At 39.5% G+C, this 26,023-nt stretch overlaps 1 protein-coding gene across 1 annotated transcript in view; it reads left to right on the top strand.

Annotated features, from left to right (window-relative positions):
- GALC (galactosylceramidase) overlaps window positions 1-4,073 on the top strand; it is a 31,604-nt gene extending 27,531 nt beyond the window's left edge. The window contains 1 exon segment of the mRNA XM_066552044.1: window positions 1,441-4,073. Within this exon segment, the coding sequence (XP_066408141.1) occupies window positions 1,441-1,584 (144 nt within the window). The 3' untranslated portion in view covers window positions 1,585-4,073.
- The last annotated feature ends 21,950 nt before the right edge of the window (window positions 4,074-26,023 follow it).

The following is a 26,023-nucleotide window of genomic DNA, read 5'->3' as shown; positions in this document are numbered from 1 at the left end:
GACGGTCAGTAAAATACTAAGGTAGCCTGTGTTACAAATCTGTCTCCCACCAGTTCCCTTTGCAGACTAAGGCCTTGTATGTGGAGCTAATAAAGGACTGGAAATCTCAGATAAGCTGAGCTCCTTCTCTACTGTGTTGGAAGAGCACAGGCATTGTGTTACTTATAAATGGGCTGCAGTTAATGAGAAGCCTGTCTGCATTTTTTTCTTTCCCTCCCACTTCACCTTTTTTAACCATAGTGACTTGGGGAGGAAAGCAGCCCCAAACTGTACTTTAAATATCCCTGTGTGCTTTGATGGGTGTGTCATTGGTGTAAGTACCTAAAAGGCTTTAAGTTCTCTTCTGAGTGCCTAATCCCTTTGTCTAATGGAACCTTTGCAACTCCAGCTGTCTTGAAATATGGGGAATCTTGGCTGGGGATTTTTACTACTTAAGGTAACTTAAAATTATGCACCAAGCCCCTCATGCTAGAATGCCACTGAGTATTAGAAGCTGGTTTTTGTCTCTTCTACTTTCACATTTGGAGACAAAGGGACACTTGCCTCTAAGGCATTCACTGAAATAGATGTAGTTTAGTTTTAGCTTTGGTACACCTACATTTACGACAGTGGTTGCCATCTGTAAAATGGGCCAAGACATTTGGTTACTGAAGATGAGCATTTAATCACTTAAAACAGTGTGGGTAATTTTAAAATGACAATGCTTCAAACTTCCATCTACATTATTAAATATTTTGTACCTCTTATGGTTTGATGCAGCATACTGTGTCTTTGTACAGAGCCATCTTTAAATAATTCTCCCACCGACTCCTTGAAAGACATTCTTTGCTTTTACCTGTCTCTATAATTGTCTTTGAGATTAAGAAATACAAGTAAACTGAAGCACTTTTTTCTAAATACTGTTACTACTTTTAAGTTGAACACACAAAAGATAAATTGTAATTTTTCTTGAAACTGTTTTAATTTTGTGCCTTGAAGTGGCTTGAGTGATACTTGAAAGTTCTGCTGTCTCCTCTTTATTTCAGCTTAATTACTAAATTACATCTTTCTTTACTTTTGACTTCTGCCTCATTCTGCAGTAGCAGTGCCAAGTGTATCATAGCACCTTAAGAAAGTTGGGCCGTTTTGAAAGAGTCTGATACAAGGAAGAGGAAAACCAGTTTACACTTCAGGTTCTACACTGAGTTAGCAAAGCTGTGAGTAGGAGAAGAGGAGCCTTTAATGTATTCACTGTAAAGGCATTAGATCTATTCCACAGAGCTGATAGACACCAGAGGATTCTATACAATATTTAGATGCATCTCTGCATGAAAAATGTGTGAAATGTAGTTGAAAGGTGACTTGACATCCTTCTGCTTTGTCTTATCTCCCATGTGAGCAGGCTCAGTGTCTACACAGACCCTGGATTTTACAAAGCTAACATTTTCCTTTTTTTGACAGGGCAACTCGGCCTCAGGACTGTTAAATGGTTATCCTCTCTGGGAGAATGTCACCATTTCCAAACCGGGGAACGGCTGGGCTGCCCTCGGAACTCGCTCCTTTGAGTTTGCACAGTTTGACAACTTTCACGTTGAAGCTTGCTGAGGTGGCTTTGGCATTTGGAGAACCTGGTTCTCATGTTACTTTGAATAAGAGCCAAGTCAAACTGGAGAGCTGAGGGCGAAACTGTGATTGATCTCTTGGCAAAGAGTCTGGATTCAGTCCGTGGTAATTGTTAAAGGTTTACTTGAGTAGATATCAACATGATTGTAACTTTATCCCCTATTACTGTGGGATTTTTGCCCTTCAGTTTTTGGGGGCAAATTTTAGTTCAAGGTAAGGATGAAAACAAATTCTTGGATTTAAATATCTTTTAATAACAACATCTTAACTTACCAGCTCACTTCTAAGATAACTTTAGAAATTAACAGAAGACAGATTCATTCTAAGCTGCGTTTTTTAACACTTCCTCTATTACGTCCATTGCTTTCACTGTGAAAGAAAGAATTAAATGCCAGTAAGCCTTATGAGCCAGTGGGCCCCATACTTTTGTAGGTCCATCATTCTCAAATTTCATTTGGATAAAGTACCTAGATTTCCTATAGCAAAAAAAAGATGTTTTGTCTGTTTTTTTGCTACAGTCTGTGACTAGACATTGCAGTTCTCCAAATGCATTTGATTACATCTTTCAACTTTCATTGCCAGCCCTAAAATAGATCCTATTTTCAGTGGAATGGAAATGTGCCTTATGACTGATCAGGGAGTGCAGCATGTGGCTTACTTCTAATCTACCTCCTCTTTCCACTGAAAGGGTTGAAATGGATGAAAAGATACCATAACTTAGTTTGTTAATGATAATATTGTGGGGTTTTTTGCATAGTACAAAGAGTAAAAACATTGCATCATGGGTATTTCCATGTCAGGTCACATGTGGAAACTGGCCTTTTGTTCCTAGAAACTTGGGCAAACATCTCTCTCTTTTGATAGATTTAGAGCTTTGAATAGAAAATAATTAAAGCCTAACAATGATATTTAGTTTATTATATTACTGTGGCACAGAGGAGATATGGATGCTATGAACTTCCTGGTATAAAAGAAATTTTAAAAAAAGTGGTCTTTGCCTTTAAGGGTTTGCAAACTGATTAAAAGGTAAATAACAATTGGTGGACACAGAGGGAATTGTTTAGTGTGCCAAGCAGTGGTAATGACACAAGGGTGTCTGCTGTTTTTAAACTTTTCCTAGGTATCGTGGAGTGAAATTGAGAGGATAATTCAGTTCTTTGGGAATGGAGGGATTCTATTTAGCTGTTGCTTCATTTTATTTTTTCCCCCAAGTTACTGTGTTGTAAAAAAAGCAATTAATTGAGAACATGAGGTACTGAATGGGTTTTTCCTCACCGCATTTGCAGTTCAATTGGCTCCAGAATTTTTCTTGTTTGTTGTTGGCCAGTTTGAAGGAAGATGATATCCATTGTCTTAATGAAATGTACTTCCTGTGTCCATCTACTTTTCGCATTCACATCCTGTTTAATTGACAAGCAAATTGTTCCACATACTTGATAAGGCTCTAATAGCTGTATGAGGCCATTTGTAGCAGGCAACATCTGGAGAAAAAGATTTTCAGTGTACTTTGATTTATAGAGATTATTCTTCTGATCCCCTTTATTTTGAAGGCTGATTCCAATAATTGTTAACTTCAGTCATTGAAGTTGTCATCTAATATAAAGTTAATGTTATACAGATCATTCCTGGAAAATTTTTATAAAGTTGATCTTCCATTTTCATTTTTGGAGAAGGGTTCTTAAAATTCTGTGTCTAGTAAGTAAAAATGTTGTGTCTTTTAGCTGTTATATTGATACTACTTATTCATACTTGGAAATTTCATATATGCCAGTAACCTTGAAAAATGGTTTAAACCACTAAACTTTAAAACTCTAGTAGAAGACTTCCAAATGTTAACTAACTGTTTACTTAAGTGGCTGAAAAATGAAAGGCAATTTTCCATGTAATTTTCAAGTATGGATGCAGATCTGTTCATTGCTTGCTTGGTTTCCTAAGGAATGTCACTGGTCACTCCACATGTGTAAGAATCTGATTTTAGGTCCTCATATTCAGGTAATATGAGTATAATAATCTCAGAATAAATTATTTTAGCTGTGATGGATTTCTGTAGTTGGATGCTTCTTGGAGACTTCCTGGTAGCTTCTGTGGCTGCAAGCAGAGAGATCAGCAATGATGCAGTTATTCCAAAGGAGCTGTCCGTTTTTTTTAACTTTCTAATGCACTAGTTTAATACACTGTACTGTTATATTGTGTACTAAACACTATGTATTTTGTCACTGGAAATGTTGATTTTTTTTTTCCCCTAATCTTAATTTACAATGTTGGAGGATTAAAGTGTTATGAACAGAGTAAGTGATTTAATGGTGACATACTGTTATTCATCTTTATATGTCTGTGATTCTTCACCCTTCAGTAGACTGTAATATGTTTGGCAATAACAAGCTGACGGGTTTTTCACTGAGGGGTGGATTTATGTTGTTGATTATAAATGCTAATCATTCCAAATGGACAAATAAAACACTTAAAAACGCTTTATTTGTGCAGAATGCTTCTGTAAAATGGGTCTTGTTTTTCTCCAGCAAGAAAGCTGACAATTTTTTCATTGTGATTTCTGATAAATATGCTTGACATTAACTTAATTGGATTGGAAGACTATAGCCAACTAGTCCTTCTTAAAAATATCTCAAAATCCATACACATTAGGACTTGTGCTATTGATAAAATGATTTTCTTATAGCATTCAATATACATTTTGCTTCTTTCTGGTTTTTTGATTTGGATTTTTTTTTAATTTAGTGAAGGGAATTAAATTGTATTTGAGGACCAGTGATGCAAAACTGCTGAGTACTAAGGTCATGTGAGATTTAGCTGAAAGTCAGTTTCTAGGTTTGGAAGCAGACAGTGTTGTAAGGATGTACTTCTGTGGTTTAAATGCTTCTTTATTTTGAATATCCTTTTGAGTCTGTCTTCAAACACATTATTTTCTTTAAGCTAAAATTAAACTTTAGGGTTTGATTTTACACGGAAGGGAGAAATTCCATAGAGTTAGTTATGTTTCCCAGTCCATTGTGCCAGTAGTTATGGCTTACTCTGGAATTATTGCCTTCCAGTTACTAGCTATGTGCTACCACCTACACAAACACTGCATCAAAATCAATTCTGTCCCTTCTCTGCCACCCCACCTTTGAGGTTAGACTTGAGCAGTTCTGGGATTTTCAAACTCATGCAAAACACTATGACTCCTTTGCTTTAAAATTACAGGAGACTCTTTAGGCTCCTTTTGCAGCTGCCTCCTTGTATCTCTGTATCAAAACTAAATTTCTACTTCCAGATTTGATTTGGAGTGGTAGTGGTTTGCTTTTGCCTTACAGAATTAGTTTTACTGCATTGTAGCAGCAGGTTGTTTTCACTTTATAAATTTTCATTGGTTTACTTGAATTTTCCATCCAGAGTCCATTTTCTGGAGGGGAGTGGGTATTAGGAAATTAACAATCATAATTATAGCCATCCTATTTCAGCAATATGGCCAAAGAGGGACACTGCTTGGAGACTTTATTATCCTCTCTTTGATGTTTTGGTCTTTTTGTTTGTTGGGTTGTTTTTTGTGGGGGCTTTTGTTTGTTTGGGTTTTTTGTTTGTGCTTTGGTTTTGTTTATTTTTATCTGTTTTTAAACCCTTTGTCAGTACTACATTCATACAAGTCTAGCACATGCTGGGAGTGGCAGACAGGCAGGTTGTAAAAACCCTCTAGTTTTGAAAGCTTCCTAGGCTGGTAGTGGAATCATCAGGTAGCTTTTTTAGAATTCTGAGAGTAGTGTACATTGAAAAGTCAGCATGAGCAAATTCCTCTTGCTGTGCTCCTTCCATTTATGCCCAAGTGTTGCTGAAACAATAAGGGTTGTGTTTCTAGAACTTGTGTTCTAAAAAAAGCCCAAAAGGCCACTAGTAATTGAGGAGAGGAAAATGTGTGCTGCAGCAGTGTTGCCAAGCTTTTGCTGTGTGCCAAGATACTTCTCTGCGGTTTTCATAGTGGCTAAGACAAACAACTGTGAAACTCTGGTTTTCCCCTCAAGGAATTATGTTTGGATAAGGTTAGAAACAGACACACAACCCAACACCAGTTTTGTCAGGGGCTCCTGGTAACTTTGCAATGAGTGCATTAAACCTGGCTCTTACTTTTGTGTACCCCAGGCTAAGCCTACACATCTCAGGAAAGCAGAGATGAAAGTATCCTAAAAGTATTTGTTGGAGTGTTGACTTTTAAATTTTTTGAAAATGCCTTTTCTCTTGGTATCAAGTGTACCTGACTGAGTTTGACTTCACTTAGTGCAGGAAAACAGTAATCTTTGGTTTTACTATGCTCACAGAGGCATTTCAAAGATATTACTGTCATAGGGGGTGTCTCAGTACAGAATAAACTTCAGGGTATGTAAGAGGAAACTAAACCTAGTGTGTAATATTATTCTAATGTTATGCAGCTATGGCCTGGGAATCCTTCATGGACTAAAATGGAGGAGGTAACAGCAAAATGACTATTAAGAAAAACAAAACAGCATCACCAACGAAAATCCCTCCAACTGCACACATGTTCCCAAATAGTGCAGGGAAAAGCAAAGAACAATCTGGATTTAACTTGGCTTCCTTTGTTCAGTTACTGCTGGAAAACACAGCCATCTTCCTTACAGTTTCCCATGGACAATGATTCAGTTAAAATGCCTATAGAGAACACAAGACTTCATTGTTGCTAAAAAGCAAATGTTATTTAGCTAATTATAGGCACTGCTGTGTCCCAAAACGGTAGAATCAGAAAAGGTTAGAAAACATGAGAACAGGTTATGCAGCTGAAAGGCATGTCTGTGAGGTGTGACTCAATCCCTCTCCTGCTTGCAGAAGATTCCTTCCCTGTGAGCATAGTAGCAGAGCTTTATGGAAAATAGAAGACAAATATTTCTCTGTTACTCCCACCCCCCTTCCAAGTTTTTGGGAAGTTTTTTGTACATTGGCCAATCTGAGATCACTCAGGAGTGACTCTGTAGCCTCTTAGCTTGATTATATAGTGTTAACAGAGTCATTTGAAAGAGCAGCTGGCAATGGCTAGCAGCAAATCCTGTTAAGGATGTCCATATTCCCTTCTGATGTGATTGCTCTTGTAGTGGGAGCAGTAAATGGTAGTGTTCACTGGCCAGAGATCAGGCAGGTTTTGTGCTGAACGGAGGTGCACACAAATGGCTCAGCGCAGAGATCTGTAAAGCTTCACTGGGACCCACAACGTCTCTGGCATGAGCTGCCTATTTCCTAAGTCTAGGATTGCTGTTTAATGGTTCAGCTTAATTTTTTTTTTCTTGCAGCCCAGCTGATACTTTGTCCTAAATCAATTGTTTTGCCAGCATTATACAGAACATACTCATTGCAGCAGGGCAAGCCTGTACCTGAAGGAGGAGGCTGAGAATACCCTGTTGATCATTCAGCCCATCTCCTTGCTAGACAGACTGTACATTTTTAGGACCTGCCTTAGTAGAGTGCTGAGACAAAAGGGTTACAGAGCTTCCACTTCTCTTTTGTAGGTGGCTATTATATGGATTTTGAGACAAACAGCATCATTGCTTTTGTTTATGATCTGTGTAAGGGATGCAGGGAGATCATTCAACTTTTCTTCCCGATTCATGATAAAAGCAAGGTTGTTACTGAAGAATGTATCTTGTGTTTATTGAGCTTTAGTATTTACTTGCAGGATGGTTTGAGCCCTTCATGAAACACCTGTGATTCTACCTTGAGAGACGAAATACTTTGATTAGATGAATGCTTTCATACAGATACATCAACTGTGAACACCCACTTCCCAAGCCAATGGGAGTTTCTCTTATGGTGTTGCGACTCATTTCAAATACCATAGTATGATATAAATATTTTTTCCTAAATGTTAGTTCTAGTAAATCTCCACAACAAAAATTCCAGCCTCCCCATGTGTAAATACATTCAGTACATATCTTGGTTTTATTTTCCTTTCCTGATTGTACTTTTAAAATGGTGAATACTTAGGGATATCTGTCACCCTTCTCAAACAAATATTTAGCCACATGAAAATGCAACAATCTTCATATTTTGAACAGTTGAATCTTTTTACCTCTGTATTGCAGCTAATTATATTTTTCTTATGCTGAATCTGAATATTGTCACATCACTTGATTTTTATAATAAATAAAATTAATTTCATCTGGCTCTGCGAGGAGGTAGCAGAAGGGCCATGTAGACATCTAAAATTTCTTGTGCTGTTTTAGCCCCCAGGGCGCAAGTCACCTTACCTGTATTTTTTATTTCTCCCATGCATTCTTCAGTGCCGTATAGGGTGGCTATCTGGGTAACATCCTCAGTGATTGAAGGTGGGTGTTTTTCTTGTGTGTGACATGGTGACTTGGGAATGATAAATGCCAATCTTCTGTACCTTCTCTGTGGAACTCAACCGCCTGGAAGTCAGGCAGGTTTTTGATCACTTTTATTATACAATCAGGCACTGGAATATAATAGTCTGGAGGATTTTCTTTCCTTTCCTTTGAACCATATTTCTTTGTTGTTTTTCATTTATTTTTTTATTTTTAATTTTTTTCTTCAAGAAGCCTGATGCTGAGAGGGTACTTGGTTGCTTTTATTACATTAAAACTTGATTACAGTAATTCTGTGTTCAGCAACCTCCCTGATGAGCCTACACTGCACCCTCAGATGCCTTTGAAGACTTCCGCCTGTGTTAGTATCAGTACTAAGACATTTCAGAGAGCAGTTTCTCTGAAAAAGTAGCCAGTTCCTTCTACAGTAACATGCTAATTCTAAGTGCGATGGTGTTTTCTGCCCTTTGATCTTTCAGCCCTGCATTTTGTAACTGAAATGTCTTTTTCTCCCCATTTCTACCACTTCAAAAGATGGTGGACCACATCCCGCTTTAATCTGCAAGGACCTCAACACCATGCAAATATTACCAGTGTCCTGTACTGCAAATGAGAGAAATATGTGTTGCATGCTCTGGAGAGTCTCTGTTTAGGTTTCTCTCTTGAGACAGTGCTCTGAAATCAGAATATAATGAATTTCCTATGAACCTATACTGAGTTTTCAAAATGTACTCTTCTGATTTTAAGTGATTATGGAGCATTGTGTATAGTGCTCCTGGTATTTGGGTTTTTAAATAAATTTAAATTTACTACATTTATCAGTGCTTTAAATGAGCACAGTGAATGGTGAATGGAGGTTTGGAGTACATCCTAGCATTGTTCCTGGGATCATTTCACATGCCTCAGTTTCCTCATGAGGAAGCACACAGGAATACCATGGCACTGAGCACTCTTGCTTAGTAGACCTAAGTAGAAACAGAGCTGTAGCTTTAACTTCCTTCCTACAAAGACTTAATGCATTAGTGGGGACAACATTGATTAACAGCTCAGTGTCACTTCCTGTTGAAATTGTGAGGAAATGACTGCCCTGAGAACAATCTGCTGAGAGTGTGCCTCTGCTCTGTGTTAGAGGTGGTAGGGGACTGGAAGGGATGATTTATTTTCATTTCAATCTGCCACTGAACATGCTACCTTTTTTGTTCTTTGTGTCTGCATAGAACAGGGATAATGTTCTACCTCTAAAGATAATCACACTGTGAGTGGGGGTCTCTTCACAAAGTTTTGGAAAGGACTCCATTGATCCTGTGTACATTGAAATCCTGTGGGTTCACAGTCCAACAGTCTCACAGTAGAGAAAAAACAGGCAAGAGTGGTGGAATCAGTGAGTTAAACATAACACCACTAACAGCTGCCCATTCCCTGCAAGGAGATCTGGAAAAGGTAAGGGATCATGCTGTGCTTCAGAGTTGCCTTCCTAGTGGGGCCACTAGAATAGAGATGAGTAGGATAGGTTGGAAATGGCTTTGTTTGATAGAGAAACACACAGTGTAATGATGTAAAGCTTACGTAGTGTCTTCTCAGAGTTGGACCAGTCCCTGTGTATTTAACATGACTTAAAAAGGCAGGAGGAGTGTTATTGCATCTGTAAAAACCTGAGTTCATAATATGCTCTCGTGTCCAGGCTCTCTCCTTTTCTGCTGAAAAAATTGATGTAAGTTGTACCCAGCAAAAGAGCAGAATGGTACGAGGGAAAAACAAGGCCAAGTCCACTTTTCCATCTGCAGTCACCTTTCCTCAGTGTTTTCCTGAAGCTAATGAGCACTGCTCACATTATTGTGTGACTATAGCTACTTCTTCTCCTCTGGAGACCCACGTCCCTGTGAAAAGTCTCTCAGTCCTAACCAAAACCAGATAAACAACAATGCTATTCCAGTTCACTGAGTGTGACTGACATGGTATTTGAAATCACCACTCAGCCCAGACAGTCAGGAGAGCTAGCTCATACTTCAGGCTGCAAAAATCCCTACCTCATTACAGCAAGTCTGATCTGTTCTCGGAAAAAAAAAATCTATAGTGGTATCACAAAGATTGGTTTCCGAATGAAAAATTGAGGTTTGACATGAACCTTAGGACTTTTTATCTTTTGTGACAAGTTCGTAAAGCAAAAGAGGCCCTTGCAGTCTGAGCTGGGGGCACTAGATGGCAGTGGAAGCATGGCTAAGGAAACAGCTGCCTTGCGGGCTTTGGGGCCAGCCTCTCTGAGCCATGAAATACAAGGAATGAAGGAAGCTTTGCTTGAGAAGAAAGATAAGGTTGAGACTACCGGCGGCCTTCTGTGCACAAAACTCAAGGCTTCCCTTACAAGGAATACTAATTCCTCATTTAATAATTTTGCATTTCCTTAAAGCAGATTAACCTATAAAACCCCAAATGCTTTGTAAAGCGTCTATTACCTACAGTGGTTTGTCTGGATCTAAACCATTAAATGAAGAAAAAGCCAATTTCTAATTGCTGCCAGTGGCACAGCTTTTGTGTGAGTCTTGGTAATTTTAAACTCTTGTTCAAGCTAAGAAAGGATCTGCAGTGATTATTTTTAGAGTACAATGAGTTTGCTCTTCACTGCTACAGCCTATATCCTAAAGGCTTCTGCAATGCCCCAGCCCCACTGTCAGCAGGTCTCCCTGTGAGCTGTGTGCAGCTGTGTGAGCTCTGGGGCTGTCTGGGAGAGCTGTGCTCGTCTGCAGGTGGGATCACAGGATGAAACCCCCGACTCGAGTGGAGGAGAATGCTGTGCAGGAGATTTTTACTGTGTACAGCTGCAAGATGGTTATTTCCCAGCAGTCTGAGCTTTTCTGAGGTGTGGGGCTCGTTTTTCTGCTGAAGTTTTAAAATATGAAATTGATAGCTTGGGCAGCTGCAAGGGATGGAGACACTGTGAGAAAGAAGCAGGAGATTTGCTCTGAGAGGGATTGTCATCCAGCTCAGACTTGAGCAAGGCAGTCCTTTGCTCAAAGGGCTCTGGAGACAAGAAAAGGCAGCAGCCCTGTAAACATGTGAAGGGGGGATGCAAAGATCACGTCTGGAATTGGAACTGGCTGACTTTGGGGTGATTGAGAAACTTCTGAAAAGAAAGAGGTCAACAGTGTGAAAGCAGAAAGGGAGGATGGGTTTGTCCATTAGCAAGTGTCTCAGAACATCATAATCTGAAATATGGGAGAGGTAAATGAGCAGTGATTACCGGGAAAGCAATTCACTCCCTCATGCCAGGTTTTCAAAAGCTTTATGTGCTGTAGGTTAAGAGCCAGCTATTTGCTACTTGCTTTCACTCTGAATTAAGCCCCAGGCTTTCTGAGGTGATGTCCTTCCCTGTCCCTCACAGACCCCCATGGTCAGGCAGCACAACCCTGCACATCAGTGTGGGCTATCTCAGCTCAGCCTCTCCAGCAACACCTTACTCAAGGAAATCCTTAGTTATGGGCTCCCTGTTTTTCTTTCTGTATCTTTAGCATTATTCTAGAAAGTCCCTACCTATGCAGGGACTGGGAAGCAGAGTCTTTATGTAAATTAAAACAAAAATACAAGATCCCGACAGGAAAAAGTATCACCATGCCTTGTCTTCTGGAAAACAAAGTGAGAAATGTTTCTGATTTTGACTGAGATTGTTGCAATAACTAGAGGATGTGTGAAGCTGAGGTGGAGACTGTTCTGTAGGCCTGTTTTTATGTAAGGCATCCCTGAGGTTTGCTTCTTTAAAGGGTGGATATATCATATGTGGGGTAGGGAGAATGCACAAGGCAAGGATCTTGGTGCTTATTTGCCTTGTTTGTCTTATGTGGCTCCTAAAACCAGTATTTAATGAGAGTTTCTGTGGGAGAAGAAGATAATGTTTTCTGTGGGAATGTCATGCCCCTCTATGTAATGAGAGGTAATGTCTTTTTTGAAAAACTAGAGAAATTTTGATTATTGGTTTATAATCTTAATACTGTCTGTGTATTTCTTTGTCTGTTTGCTTTATGAAGTTCCTCTGGTTGTTTTTAAAGGCCTTTAGGTGCTCTGTGCTTCAGGGTCATGTCTCTTTTCCTTGTTTGCTCTGACAGAAAGCGATCTTCAGGAACATCTCAGGTTTTCGTTTTGCTTTTCCTTGCTATAACTTTAGTCTCTTGTGCAAAAGTGAGAAAGAAATGTGGTTACTGAAACTTTGAAAGGTTTTCCCTTTCACCCACAGCACTTTGAAGGCAAATTGCTTACCAAAAACGTACTTGGATAAGTGAAGGATATGCAAGAAACTGAAAGAGAGATCCCACATGACAATGTGGCCTGTTGAGGACAGTGGTTCTTTGCAAGTATCTTCGGAGCAGGTGAGGAATAGGGCCCTGTCTCAGCCAGCAGGTTAACACCAGGATGGCTGTGCTTTGTATAACCAGTGCAGGCATGCAGCTTGGCAGCCTGTTAGCAATGTTTTGAATAATTTTGAAAAGCTCCTCCTGCATTATTTAGTGAGTGAATTTTTTAAGACAGAGCCTTTAGCTCTTGAGAGAGAAGGAAGAGCCTGGGTGAGATGCTGGTGTAAATCTGTTCTTGCCAGTTGCCGGTGGGAGCTGCCGTTGCTGGATTCCCCACCAGGAATGAAAATCCAGCTGTTTGGGCATGGTGCTGCAGCACTGTGGGAGCCTGGGCTGCCCTGGGCTGTAATGCAGAACACAGAGCAGTGAAGCTGAGGAGGAGGAGGAGGAGGAGTTCTAGTAAGAGAACAGAGCTACAATCTGATGCCTCAGAAAGCCATGCACAGCGCTTGGCAGAGCAAAGGCTTCTGAAGGCTCTAACATGGAAAACACCACGCCAGGAGCAGGGCTTGTGTCAGCCCCTGGGCCAAGGGAGTGAGGCAAGGCTTCCTGGGAGTAGCTGGCTGAGTAGCAACCTGAGCTAGCTGTAGGATGTTTTAAGCAAGGGGATGGAGCTAACTCCCAGGGGAAGTGAAGGCAGGGGTGACCTTCAGCAGGAGCTGAGGGTAGTAAGCCCTTCTGCAGATCAGTTCCCTGGTTTCTGGTTGTGCTTAATTTGTGCAATCTGTCCTTACAACTCACTTGGTGAAGAATTCAGACTGAGAAGCCACACTAGTTCACAAAAAAATGTGCAAAAGTGAGATAAAAGGTCCAATAATTTTCCTGGATTTTCTTGTGCTTGAGAAGCATAAGAACTTAGAGGAACCTTATTCAGTGTTATTCTTTGTTAAATCCACTGCGTGTATTTGGCACACCCCCCTATCCAAAAGCACCAAAACAAATGACTTCAGGCATGACTTCTATAAGTATTTTATGGTAAACATGGGCAGCCCTTTGAAATGCTGATTTTAGAAGTACCTATTACCATTCCAGAGCAGAGCAGGATTTTTCAGATAGAAGAAAGAAGAACTCATATCAGAGCAACCCACAGCCTGTAGTTGAGTCAGTGGGAATGGATCTGGACCCTTGTTCTCTGTGCTTTAGTCCTGGAAATTAAACTGACAGTCTGTTTTTCCATATTGTTGAGGCTGATTGCTACTTTGGGGGGGCATACATGAAGCTTGACTCAGGAGTCAGCCTCATCTTATGCTAGTTTACAATTGTTGTCAGATGAGTTATGATATTTGAGATGAGCTGTTGTAAAAACATATGTATGTTCTTAGCTGGCAACAAATTTTAGGATTTTAATGATGCTTAAGACAGCTCCAGCATAGAGAAGACACCCTATTAAAACAGTAAATCAAGCTCTGCAAGCATGATAGCTGAATTAGAGTTTGAGCTATTCCAACATCTTTGCATTCTGCTTTGTTGCTGATGTGTACACCCACAGACATATAAACTATTTGCAGTTATAGTTTTGCAATTCAGTGTGTTGCTTACAGCAACAATACATTTTAAGCAAACAGCACAATATTGGATCAGCTATCACCAATAAAGCTAGTTTTGCTTCATAAAATCCTCCTAAGAACATTCCTTCTTTTCCAAACTGAGTACCTTGTAAGCCAATTGGAAGAAGCATCTTGTAGAATGACTGAATAAATACCTAAATAATGGCAAAATATGTTTCCCATTTACCACTGTCTTATACAGATGGTGGGCTGGGGAGGGAGGTCAAGCAGTAGGGGGTAAAAACTCTTTGTCCTGGTTCTACACTGAATGGTTGTGACAGTATCCAAATCTTAATAAACTGGTCAAAGGAGAAATCTCAGGTAGTCTGACATGAGAAGGCATCTTGAATTGTGCTCAACTCTAAATTCTTTTATGGAATATGAATATTAAACATCAAGCCTAGCTTATTCTGACAGATAAGGTTTAACTTATGGGCCTCTGCTCTCTGTGTCAGAGATCTAAACTCCTGTTATCTCTGGCTTCAGAACAAGCTCAGTAGCTACTTCTCCACTTTCAGCTTCTGATATTCTCTCTGCATCTCTGACTACAGGTAAACAAAATCCTTCCATCTTTTGCCTTTCAACTACACAAGGCAACACTGCTTAAAATTCTGGTCTTTCATATTCCATGAGCCCCTGGAAAGTCAATAAATGTCAAAGAAATGTTGGATTATTGATGTATTTATTAGGTCTATGCTACATTTCTGAGAAGGCCTTGTGGCATTTGGTCATCACACTCTTAGAAGACATATCACACAGTAACTGCATATCACAGGGTAACTGGACGTATATCAAAAAAATTTAGATGTTTCCCACACTGCAATGAATCTGTATTGTTCTTGAGACATTACTGCTTAGAAAAGAACTTTCCTCTTCATTATATCTGTTGTGAAATGACTTTCTCAGTTCTCGTTTTTTTTGTGTGTGTGCTCTTTTTAAGGATTCATAAGCAAACTTTGGTGCCAGAAGGAGCCATGCTGGTCTTAGAATTTGTTTCACACAATAATTTTTCTCTGAATCATTTTCAAGTCTCTGAGTGCTCTCTCATAGCAAAAGCAAAAAAGAAGAATCTCATCAGGATGATGCTTAAACCCTTTGATAGGATTCAGGTAAAGATTTATTGCTCTAGCACTAGTGGTAGCATTTTTCTGTCTGCACAGTTTGTGCCCTGTGATGAATTGCCATTTCCCCTTATACAGTTTTACCAGGCATACTCTGGCATTCAGCTTTGGCTAGTTAAAGATAGTCTCTCTAAAAAAAAGCCGCTCTCCAAAGCTTTGCACTGAGCAGAAAGATGTGAGTCACACATTTTCGTGCTGGACTTGAGAAGATTGGCCAAGCCCAATGTTGGCTAATTCTTTTCCTTTAATGAAAAGCTGATATGTGATTGTTATTATCCCAGCAGAAGAAACTGCTCTCTAAGTCTTATCTACATTCCATAAACGCCCAATATGTGGCTTATCATCCATAGAGGGACAAAATGTTATGCCTTATGCCTGGATTCAAACCAGTAGTTCACGGGCTTCCGAATACTTCAAATGCGTTGTGCTCAGACTACTGAGCCGTGTCTTCTGAAATCCATCATCTGCTGCAGTGTGATAGTTAAAGCTGGTAAACTGGTAATGCTTATTTAATGAATTCTAATAACTTGTTTTTATGAGTAATCTGTCAGGAGGCCCCATTCCCTTTATGCATTTGTCCATCGATCTGTTTACGTGCACAGCTTTTGCTCTGTTATTTACAAATTACTCTCAGATTGCGTTGTTCTCCATTTAGAAAGCGCTGACAGTTGAGTGGACAACATGATGTTTTTGATCAGATAATCGATGTCCAGATCATTTATGTCTAACAATAAGTAAATCAGAGGCCTTTCAAAAGGGTCCCATTGATATTACTGGCCATTGGCATGTGTGTTGACATGGTTTTTCTCCCAAATCACCCATGTATACGAATTCATCATTTATGACCATTTTTAAAATAATAGGAAAAACTGACACTGTGCTAAAATAGAACAAAGGTCAGCTAATGGTTTATTGTTTTTAGGTATTGTTTTTAAGCCTTCTGGATGTGTGTTGGTTACTTTGTAGGCCAGACAGGGACACAAGAACAGATTGCCCAGGTGATTCTTCAATAAGACAATAAGTGTAAGTTACATCTGGGGCAGCAAGGAAGAGAAATGTAAAGGGGAATAAAGGTTACCTCCAAGATATTAAATACAGGCAGATCCACATCTTGATGGCATACCCACTTAGATGGAAATGCATTCACCTAAGTGTGCATAAAATATTATTACTTTTTTTAATGGGTCAATTTAGCAGTAAGCCCAAGAATTCCAAGGTCAATTATTTGTATTTTTCATTACTGTAGATAATAAATAATATGCCTGCCAATGTCATTGGGGTACCATTTTACTGAGTGTGAAGGTGGAGTGCTATAGGACCTGCAAGATGATGATAATTTCTGGCAATGCAAGACTGCAGTCAACTGGGAAAGGAGTTTATTACTGACAGAATTTTTACTATGCTGGCTCTAAGTTTATTAAGCAGTATACTGCATAATTTCTGTCAGCATATTGTGTCATTTTCTGAGCTATATAATAATATTGCTTTGAACTTCTAAGTGCCTTCCATTTTGGTAGCGCCCTAAAAAGTTATACCCATCTTAATTGCCATGGCACCTCAGAGAGGCAAAGAAATATTTTCTTCCTCCTGGGAGATCAATACTACTTTTAGCAGTGAAAGTGAAGTGAAATGAAAGGCTCAAAATCAAGCTAAAGGTTTGTCAGAACTGGGCTTGCAAAGGAAGCAGCATCTTGTGTCTTAGCTGTAGGATTGACAGGTCCCAAAGCAGCTGGTCTTAGCCACAGACTTTCTGCATGACACTTAAGTAAATTCCTTTTGCTTCATTTCTGCAGATGTGACCGTATTCCCTGCTCCTAGTCTTGGCTTTTGTAGGAATGGGTTCTTTGGGGCAGTATTCTTTCTGGAGTGTGCTTTGCTCAGTGAAATGGCTGGGTTCTTTGAGCACTAATCACAAAAAAAAAAAAAAAAAAAATCCCCCCTGCCCAGAATAACAATGTATAATTTACAGGAGTGCCATTTTCCCTTAGACAGTGATAGAATGGCTTCCCTTGTGTAGTGCAGCACAACCACAGTTTCTCCTGGAACAGCTGGTTGAGTCACCTGAGAGAGAGCAGGTGCTTTGGCTATCAGAGCATGCCTAGAGCACCACCACTTGGGCACACTCAGGTCATCAGTGCTCATAACCTGGCCAGAACTTGGACAGGAAGCCTCTCAGGGAAACCCAGGATGCTGCAGGCCATGAGTGGGAGATTTCTCTCACTGGCCTATGTACCAGCCAAAGGTACACAGAAATGTTAGGATGCAAGGTGCCTCCTCAATAACTGTCAGATTTGGTGTTAGATAAGTCCCCATGATTTGTAGACTTGATTAATCAATGTCAGGTTTTGCAACACTGAGGCTCTGAACCCTATAACCTGTAATGTTCACTGAGCTCTGTTTATGTGCTCTGATTCTTGATCATGGGTACAGAATCTTCTTCTTCATCGTTATCTCTGTGGTGTGGCTGTGTTCCAGCAATGGGTGTGGTGAGCAGGGCCTCCTTTATACAGGGTACTGGGATTGCAAGTTTGATATGCACTAAAGTCTTTGTGATGCTTCATTTCAAACCCACCAACTTTAGAGTGAAAAAAATCCCACTTTCTCTCCATGGCAGAGCAAGTGACTCAGGACAGAGGGAGAAAAATAATGTCTACCTTCTTGTCCTTTTGCTATAGAACCTTTGAGTCTATTATTAAGTCGGGACTGTGAGGGTGACCTGCAGAATCAGGTTTCTCCTCTTTTTCATATCTTTATCTGAGGGCAGAAATGAAAGTTTTTATCAAGAAAAAAAGTAACATTTCCCCTAATTGTTTTTTCCATCCCTGTCAATGCTGGGAACATTAAGATTAGGTATTCTGGTTTGGCTGGAGATTTTCTTCAAGAAAAGAGGTAAGGAAGGGAGGAGCAGGGCTCTTGTGGTTCCAGAAAAGTCATAATTAAAGAGGTAAGGTCTGGTTCTCTAATGAAGCTTTCTTCATTTTCAGAATTTCTGCATCAAGATGCTTTCTCAAGAGTGTTTTTGGCCTCTCTCTTACAGGAACTGAGCAGCAGTTTCTGTTCTGCTCTGTGATATCAGAGTGATAGGGAAATCTTGAGAGTTGGTCAAATTTGATTCAGGAGATATTTGTAGGATTAATTAAATGTATAGATTGAGCATCCACAACTCATGGATTTGAGGAAGAGATTTGGGAAAAACAGCACCTTAGCCCTTGTCAGATTGTAGCAACTATATTTCATCAAACTGATGCCCTGCACTTTCGTCTCCTTTAGCTTTTCTATTCCGCCTATTTATCTTTTTTTATTCCAAAGAAGATTATTGCAAAACCGGTAGGAAATTTTTTTTCTTTAGTTTTGATAGGTTTTGTAAAAGCAGCACGTGTGTTTTATATTGACACAGAAGAGAGGGGAAAAAGTCACAGTGATTTGGTGTTTACCCATCAAAACAAGGAAAAGAGGTAAATACCAGGGAGAGTTATTCCCTTCAATAGTCCTGCTTTTTACAGAAGACAGAATTCAGCAGCCTTGCAAAGGGGGAAATACTCTTGGCTGATCACAATCGGAAAAAGTGAGGAAAGGAGATTGAACTTGAGGATAAAACACCTGCATTGATGAGAAATAGGTTAAGTAGTACTCTGCTTTTCAATTATGTTCGAGCAGTAGGTACTGAAGCCTGCTCATTAGCTGAGGCTATAAAATGCCACATTTATTGTGTCATCTTTCTTTCAAATATTTGCCTGATGGGCTTGTGAAATGTTTAGCTCTCACTGCCTGAAATTCCCACTGGCTGTCCCAAGGAAAGCTTCTCCTCCCAGCTTTATACCCAGAAATGTCAAATCCACACCTGCCAGCTCTCCCTCTATTCGAACAGTGCTCAGTACTAACCTTTCCTTTTTCACATACTCCTTGTGAAGAGAAACATCGTGTCCTACTCACTCTCCTGCTGACCATCAAATCTGAGCTGTCTCTGTGGGTTCATTGCCAGACAGCCCTCTGGGTCAGTCTGTCCTGCTGTCTTACTCCTCACTGAACTCTCCAGCCCCCTGAAGCTATTATTGACTCAGTTTTTCTCCACAAAATGAGCATGTGAGAGCTCTGTTTTATTTCAGAGCCTGTGCTATTGCTTTATTAATCAAACAGTAACTATTTGCCTTATATTTAGTACCTAAATCAATCACCATCAGCCTTCCATCACCTTTCTTGCCCCTAAGTATCCTCCAAGTGTCACATTTTGCTTTGCTAGTCACAAGGTATCAGAAATTCTCATCCTGGTACTTGGGGGCTCAAAACAAGTAAATCTCCTTACTGTTCTCTCTCTCTCTCCCTTTTACAGGTATGCATCCTTTCTTTGATGTCAAGGTTGTCCTGGGGGATTCATATTTAATTCAGCTATTGAGATATAAGGATTTAACTGTTGTTGCTTTTTGTAAGCAATCCCTTGGACTTTCCAAGAGTTTCCATGCAAATGACAATGTGTTTCCACAACAATCTGCATGACATGCTAACTGCTATACAGCATATGTGTACTGTGTCTTCAATATATTCCCAGCTCTATTAAGAAATGGTAATCAGTTTCATAGTAAAGATACATATTCTTTCTGCTGATATTTTCACTTGCTGTGTGCTATAGACTATCAAAATATTATCCTTTAGCCTGTAACTGGTGATTTCTGTTTGCTGAATAATAACTGACTGAATTCAGACAACCCAATGAAGTAGAAAGCAAAGAGCTGTGAGCATTGCATTGCCTCCTTTGTTTGTTACTTGATGGTTTTCCTGGTCTGATAATTATCTAATGCAGTAATAGAGAAAAGGTCAGAGTTATTGTGAGGCTCCTTCTGAACGTTATTTTTCAGCTCAGTTTTGGCATGTCATGTGTATAATCTGCCAGTGATGAATATTTGCATTTCATTGCCATGATTTAGGAGGGTTTTTTTTTTTTGCCTGTGCTTCAAATTGCTTTCATTGCTCTCTGCAAAATGTGCTTTGCAGCAATGCAATGTACTTTCTGAGTTCATTTTAGAAATCTGATTTTGTCCTTCTCCTTCACTTCTGATGTCAGTCTGGTGTAAGGGCAGCACAAAGGAGGTCGGAGAGTAGGAAGGGAGTATGTAGAAGATTTGTAACTTAATAAGAATAAAGGTTATAGTTTGGTTTATAATATCATCTAAAAAATTTACTTCTCTGCAGATATTAATGTTCAGAGGTTTTTTTAACCTCAGTGCTTGTACATGCTCACAGTGACTTGCTATTATTATTAAATCTAAAGCAAGGAGGGAAGAACTGGGGAGGAAACACAGCCTTTCCCTGACTTCTCCAGATCCCTGCAAATACAAAGAAGCTTGTAAGAGAGACAGCATACGGCATGAAAGGTGCTCAGAGGTGTTTGTTTTGATAGTGCTTGCAGCGTTTTTGTCTCAGAAGCAGTGTTAGTATGCAGGGCAAACCATGCATCTGGTTTCACTCATCTTGCCTGAGAGCCAGTTCAATGCCTTGTGGGGAAAGGTTTAGAATAGTGGAGGTGGTAACAGCCTTTATAAGTTAAAGATAGGGTTTAAATGTATTTTCAGGGACATCTGGATGCCAGGCATGGGCCACTTTGGATTCAGGCAATGGACTCATTTCCAGAGAGGTGAGCACACACATAGGGCTGTGAAGACATTGAGTGCTTTACATATCTTACATCATCTGTCTAGAGTGTGGGCACCATTGGTCCCATAATTCAGGAGTTTGGAAGCTGACAGTATTTAAGAGACATTTGGAAAATGCCCTTAATAATTTACTTTACCTTTTGATCAGCTCTGAATTGGTTTGAGAGTTGGACTAGATGATTATTGTAGGTAGCTTCCAAATAAAATATTCTATTATCATCTGAGCTCCCTTCCAATGGAAACATTCTATTCTATTCTATTCTATTCTATTCTATTCTATTCTATTCTATTCTATTCTATTGTCTCTACAGTTCTATGTTAAATATCTCATATTTTTTTCTTGTTTAGAGAGTTCTCATGTGGCTGTCTCACCTTCAGATGAATTGTTTTATGTACTAGTTCAAGAAAAGAGTCCAGAGAGGTTTTTAATGTATCTTTATATCTATTGACAGCAGAAACAGTTCCCACCCTTAAAATCTGTTGTCCAAACAGGAAATTCAGTCTTTTTTGAGAGCTGTTCTCTTTCTTCAGTTTGGAGTGTTTGGTCATCCCAGTCCTAACTGAAGAGATCTTTTGCTTATTATTAGTGTAAATTGTATGTTTACAAAGAAATATGTGGGTGTAATTGAAAAGCAATGAGAATAATCAAAAGCCTGGAGAAACATGAGTTGTCAGAAAAAAAATAATTAATGTGTGTCTGTTTGATCTTCTAATATGTGTAAAAGACTGCTGCAAGAGGAAGGCAATAATTCATTTTCCATGCCCAGGGCACAAGTAATTATGGCTTTAAACTGCAATTCTGAATCTCTCTGAGCATTCTCCATTGGCTTGTATTTCTTTCAGGTGACTGATTACTCACCCACCTGGTATTCTCATAAAATGTGCTCCAGTCACAGCTACACAGTGTGACTCCACCTATGAACTCCCTGTGACTCAGACAGGCTGCTGTGGGGCAGCTCTCTGATCTAAGTGCAGGTGGGGCAGAACTCTGGTGTAGGATGAGCAGGGAGCCCAAGAGCAGAGTAGAGGGAGGACTTTGGATCTGGGACTCTGTCATGAGACTGATACAGGAGAGGGCCAAATGGGACCCTGCAAATGAAATCACTGTTCAGGGTTCTCTCACCTCTGAGAGCTTGGCCTCAGCATCTTTCTCTTTCCCTCTTGGTGGCCTCACTGATAACCATCATATGGCCCAGCCCTAATCACAACACCTGTACTCCAGTGGTCTGTGAAGGGTCAGAAAGCAGCTCCTCTCTCTGCCCTGATAACTAGCCATATAATGGTTATCTGTGACTGAGGGAAACTTTATACTGTTTTTTAATCTGTTGGACATCCTACTTGGAAGGAGGAGTAATTTTTCAGCTGCAGGAAAACCGTGAAAAGGAAATATTTTGTTGCTGTTTGACTGATTTTCACACTGATAAATGGAAACAATCAATGGAAGTTACCAGCCTGGGAACATCTATCTTCCCTTTTTCCCATGTGAAAATCCCCAGTCTATAATGAGATCAACTTTATTGGGAAACTGAACTAGAATCCAGGTACTAGCACTAATATGGTGCTGTACTTCACACTGCTTACAAGACTTGTAATCAGAGCTATTTTGATAATAGTGATATCAGTTTAAGTCTTTGAGGACCTTCTCAGTGTGACAGACCACCTGTTGGTTCATGTAGTCACATCTGCCATACCAGCAATCTTGAATTTGAATCTTTTTTTTTTCCACTCAAAAAGGTGAAATTAATTTTGGTTGTGTATTTAGTGGTCCTGCTTGGGGTTACTTCACATTCACCTGGTAACCTTTAGCAACAAAAGCTATGAAGGAGAGGGAACTAAAGATGTGTGGTAGCTTCTTTTAATAATGTCATCCCTAAAACATGGTGTCTTCCATAACAATGATTCCATCTGCCATATGGAAAATAATCTCTTAGGCTGAATTTCCCTTGTAAGAATGATGCAGATGTAGGTAGCACTTCCTTGGCTGAGGATTTGGCTCACATTACATTTCCTCTCCATTCCAGTCCCTGGATCTATCCCCATATGGATCACATTCCGGCATGTCTGGCACTGGTGTATGTCTGCTGCTCTCCTTTCTCAGTCAAAAGACTGGGGGAAGAGGGGTGTCTGTTCTAAATTATAGTTCTTTCTGCTTTATTCTTGAGCTAAAAAGGAGATTGTATTTGTTCGGACTCCAGCAGGAACTGAAGACTATTTTTGAGATGGAGAAGAATATCCAGGAAGAATTTAAAGTATAAGGAAGTAGGCAGGAGTCTCAGCTCCTTTGTCACACAGGGGGTAGTCAAAGTTTTGAACTCACTGTTAGCACTGAGAAGCTGTGTTTGATGTTGCTATACTGTTATATAGATTATGCAGCTCACCAAACTGTGATTGCTGTTAGTTTTGTGCTGTGAGTAACCTAAAGCTTGGTGCAGCCCAGTTGCCCATAGCCTTTAGGCACAGATATGGGTGAGGTAGAAGAGAGCATTGCTGAAGGGTTCTGAAAAATAGCCCAGTGGGAGTGCAGGCTGAGACCACAGGCCAGTGCTCTGTAGCTTGTGATTCAACTGGAGCCTCCCACTGAGAGATCAGGCTCCAGGCTCAGCTGGAGCAGATCCGAGTTCTGCACACAGGGACTAGGGAAAGCAGGTGGGCATTCATCATATCCATGGAATCTTACAAACCCACCTTTACAGCATTTGCATGTAGCTGATGGGGGATTTGAAGCTTAAACCCAGAAGGATCATGGGGAAAAACCCCTTACTTACATACAATAATATCTTTCTAACCCTATGTCTCCTAGCATAACTGCTTCCCTCCTGTCTCCTGCCTATTTTTTACTTCTTCTTTTTTTTTTTTTTTTTTTGAGAGAAATGGCTCATTTTTCAGTTTGGTGGTAAATAGAGCTGATGACTGAAGCCAGGGTGTTTTTAGCTAAAGTAACAACACTGTAAAAAGAATGGTCCACACAAAAAAGTTTGGTTACTGTAATTCAGAGTCCTGCAGCATATAAAAAAATTAATTTTGAGGAGTCCTTTGCAAACAGACAGACTTGCCACAAGCCTAATCCAGAATCTGCACCAGTTTTGCTAGTGTTTTTTGATATTTACACCAGTTTTCTTATCTTTTTCTGATTAATCTTTTCCTGTTTTGCATTTGGAATTAGTCTGTGCTGATGCAGAAGCACTGAACTGCTGCAAATGGATCCTGATATTTTCATTCTGAGCAGAGGCAGTGAAAAGGGGAAATCTTATGTAACTGAAGGTCCAGAAAATGCCTCAAAGCCCAGAGGCAGACATGAGTAGCCATACATACTGACACTGGGCACCACCCTGACATGAAGGAAAGCCCTGCCAAGAATTACTGTGATGCTTTTGCACAGTAAGAAGGACTGAAGAGCTTTCATCAGAGGTCAGAGCTTCATGGTCTCTGCTTTCAGGCACAGCTCTGGGTATTGAGGAAATGTGTGTCTCTGCATGCTACAGGGCTTTAGGAGGTTTAGTGGTTGTGAAGCCATGAGAAACAGCACCTTGACTCTGTGCACTGCTCTTCCCTTCCTGTATGCTCTGCTTAAACTGGAAAGCAACTGACAATCAAATTCAGTCTTACAAAATACTGAAAATTCCCACACAGATACGGAAAGAAAGAGAACCTCTGTTTTGCATCCCTGCCTAAAGTAGCCTTAGAGGATCACAGTCCATTTTAGCATTCGGTTTACTCTTTGTCCATCAGTAAAATCATCCTTGACTATTTTGTGTTTGGATGTACTGAGTCCAAATGAGAATGTACTCTTGGCAACACAGATAAGTAACTAGCTTAATTACATTTCATATATTTACTTCAAACCAACTTCAGTGAAATAAATGCACAAACCAACCCTTCTGACATGAACATGAGTACAGACTCCTTTGTGATCAGAAAACGCCTGCACACCTGTAACAGAAAATGCCTTTTCTCCTGTAAAGGAGCAAGTGCTCCTTTACCTTTACCTAGAGCCATGCAAGCTGTACCAGAGAGGCATAATCATGTTAGACTTGGGGTGGGAGAAGTCTCCTGTTAAGTTTCACCTCTGCTCCATCTAATTTTCCTGGTCTTCTGCAACCTGTATTCTGTTTGTAATAAGAGGAAACAATTTGCTTGCTAACATTATGCTGTTTTAAATAGACTTTCAGGTATAGATTTTCCATAAACCTAGAAAGCAGCCCGGCCTATCTGTTAGCTTTTAATTCTGAAATTTATTAGCTCTCCACATCCATTTCAGATACAAGCACAGTCTTAATTGCTCCATTTTTATTCTCACAGAAGATGCAGTAAATCTTAATGGTTGTGCTTCAAACATTAAGCAGCAATGTAGTGGTTGTAGGAGAAAAGCATTGAAAATACATTAAATTAATAAGTACTTAATAACATTTCATTTTCAAGCTGTTCATCAGAATTTGTTTTGTGTTTGAAAAAGTAAATGTCACAAGAATTCTTTAAAGAGAAATCCAACTGGAACACTTGTTTCCCCCAAAACTTAAGATTTCCTTATAACATTTTCCTAACTCCTCCTCCCCTTCTGAGATTTTCAGAACTGTGAAAACAATTTTTTTTTTGCTTTAATTATAATGCTTGTTGAGAATGTGTTATTTTGGCTACATTACCAGCTCACATACAGTTTGTTTATAGCTCTCTGCAAAGCCATTTTAATAAGGTCAGATTTGCAATTTAAATTAACTTTAATATTTCTTGCAAACTCCAGTTCTGTTTGTTTGTGCAAGGGGTAAACATACTGGAAATTTATTGTTTTAAAAATACATTCCTTTGTTTCATTTTCAAATTGGTACATGAGCTAGTAAACAATCTTGACTTTACATATTTTCTTATGTGAAAGGAAGAAAACAATTTTTTTTTCACAGGAAGAGAAGAAAAGAACGTGGAAGAGAAGAAATGAAATCAGTTATTCAAAATGGAAATTTCATCTGAAGAAACAATACACAAGGAACAATTTATTTTACAAGTGAAGACTTTTTCCACTTGTATTTTTTTTCCTAGGGATTCCTGCTTTAAAGATTTTTTAAATCATGTATACAAACAATTATCTACATGTGATCATCTTTGGACTCTTCATTGGTAATTTTATTCCCATACTGGAACTGAATCTTAAAATTGGGCAATCGGTCATGACACTATGATACCATTGTTTTCCTTTCAATTTGATGACCTTTTTCTTTCATGAGAAAATTTTTTTCATCCCTATTTCTATCAACTACAGATCTTTTCAAAGCCTAGCATTTTATCAGCTAATGCTACACTCACAGAAGACACTACTGTGAAGCCTGAACATGAAACACATTCAGTTTTGCAACTTAAAAGATTTGGAAATGAAGAATTTTTTTTCCCAGACATTGATTTGAATATATAACACCTATTGTGGTAGTCTACCAACAGGAATGTGAACCTCAT

This window comes from Molothrus aeneus, chromosome 6, assembly GCF_037042795.1.
Source record: "Molothrus aeneus isolate 106 chromosome 6, BPBGC_Maene_1.0, whole genome shotgun sequence".
Taxonomy (NCBI): Eukaryota; Metazoa; Chordata; class Aves; order Passeriformes; family Icteridae; genus Molothrus; species Molothrus aeneus.
Note: the sequence above shows the minus strand (reverse complement) of the source record. Positions and strands in the feature narration are given on the sequence as shown.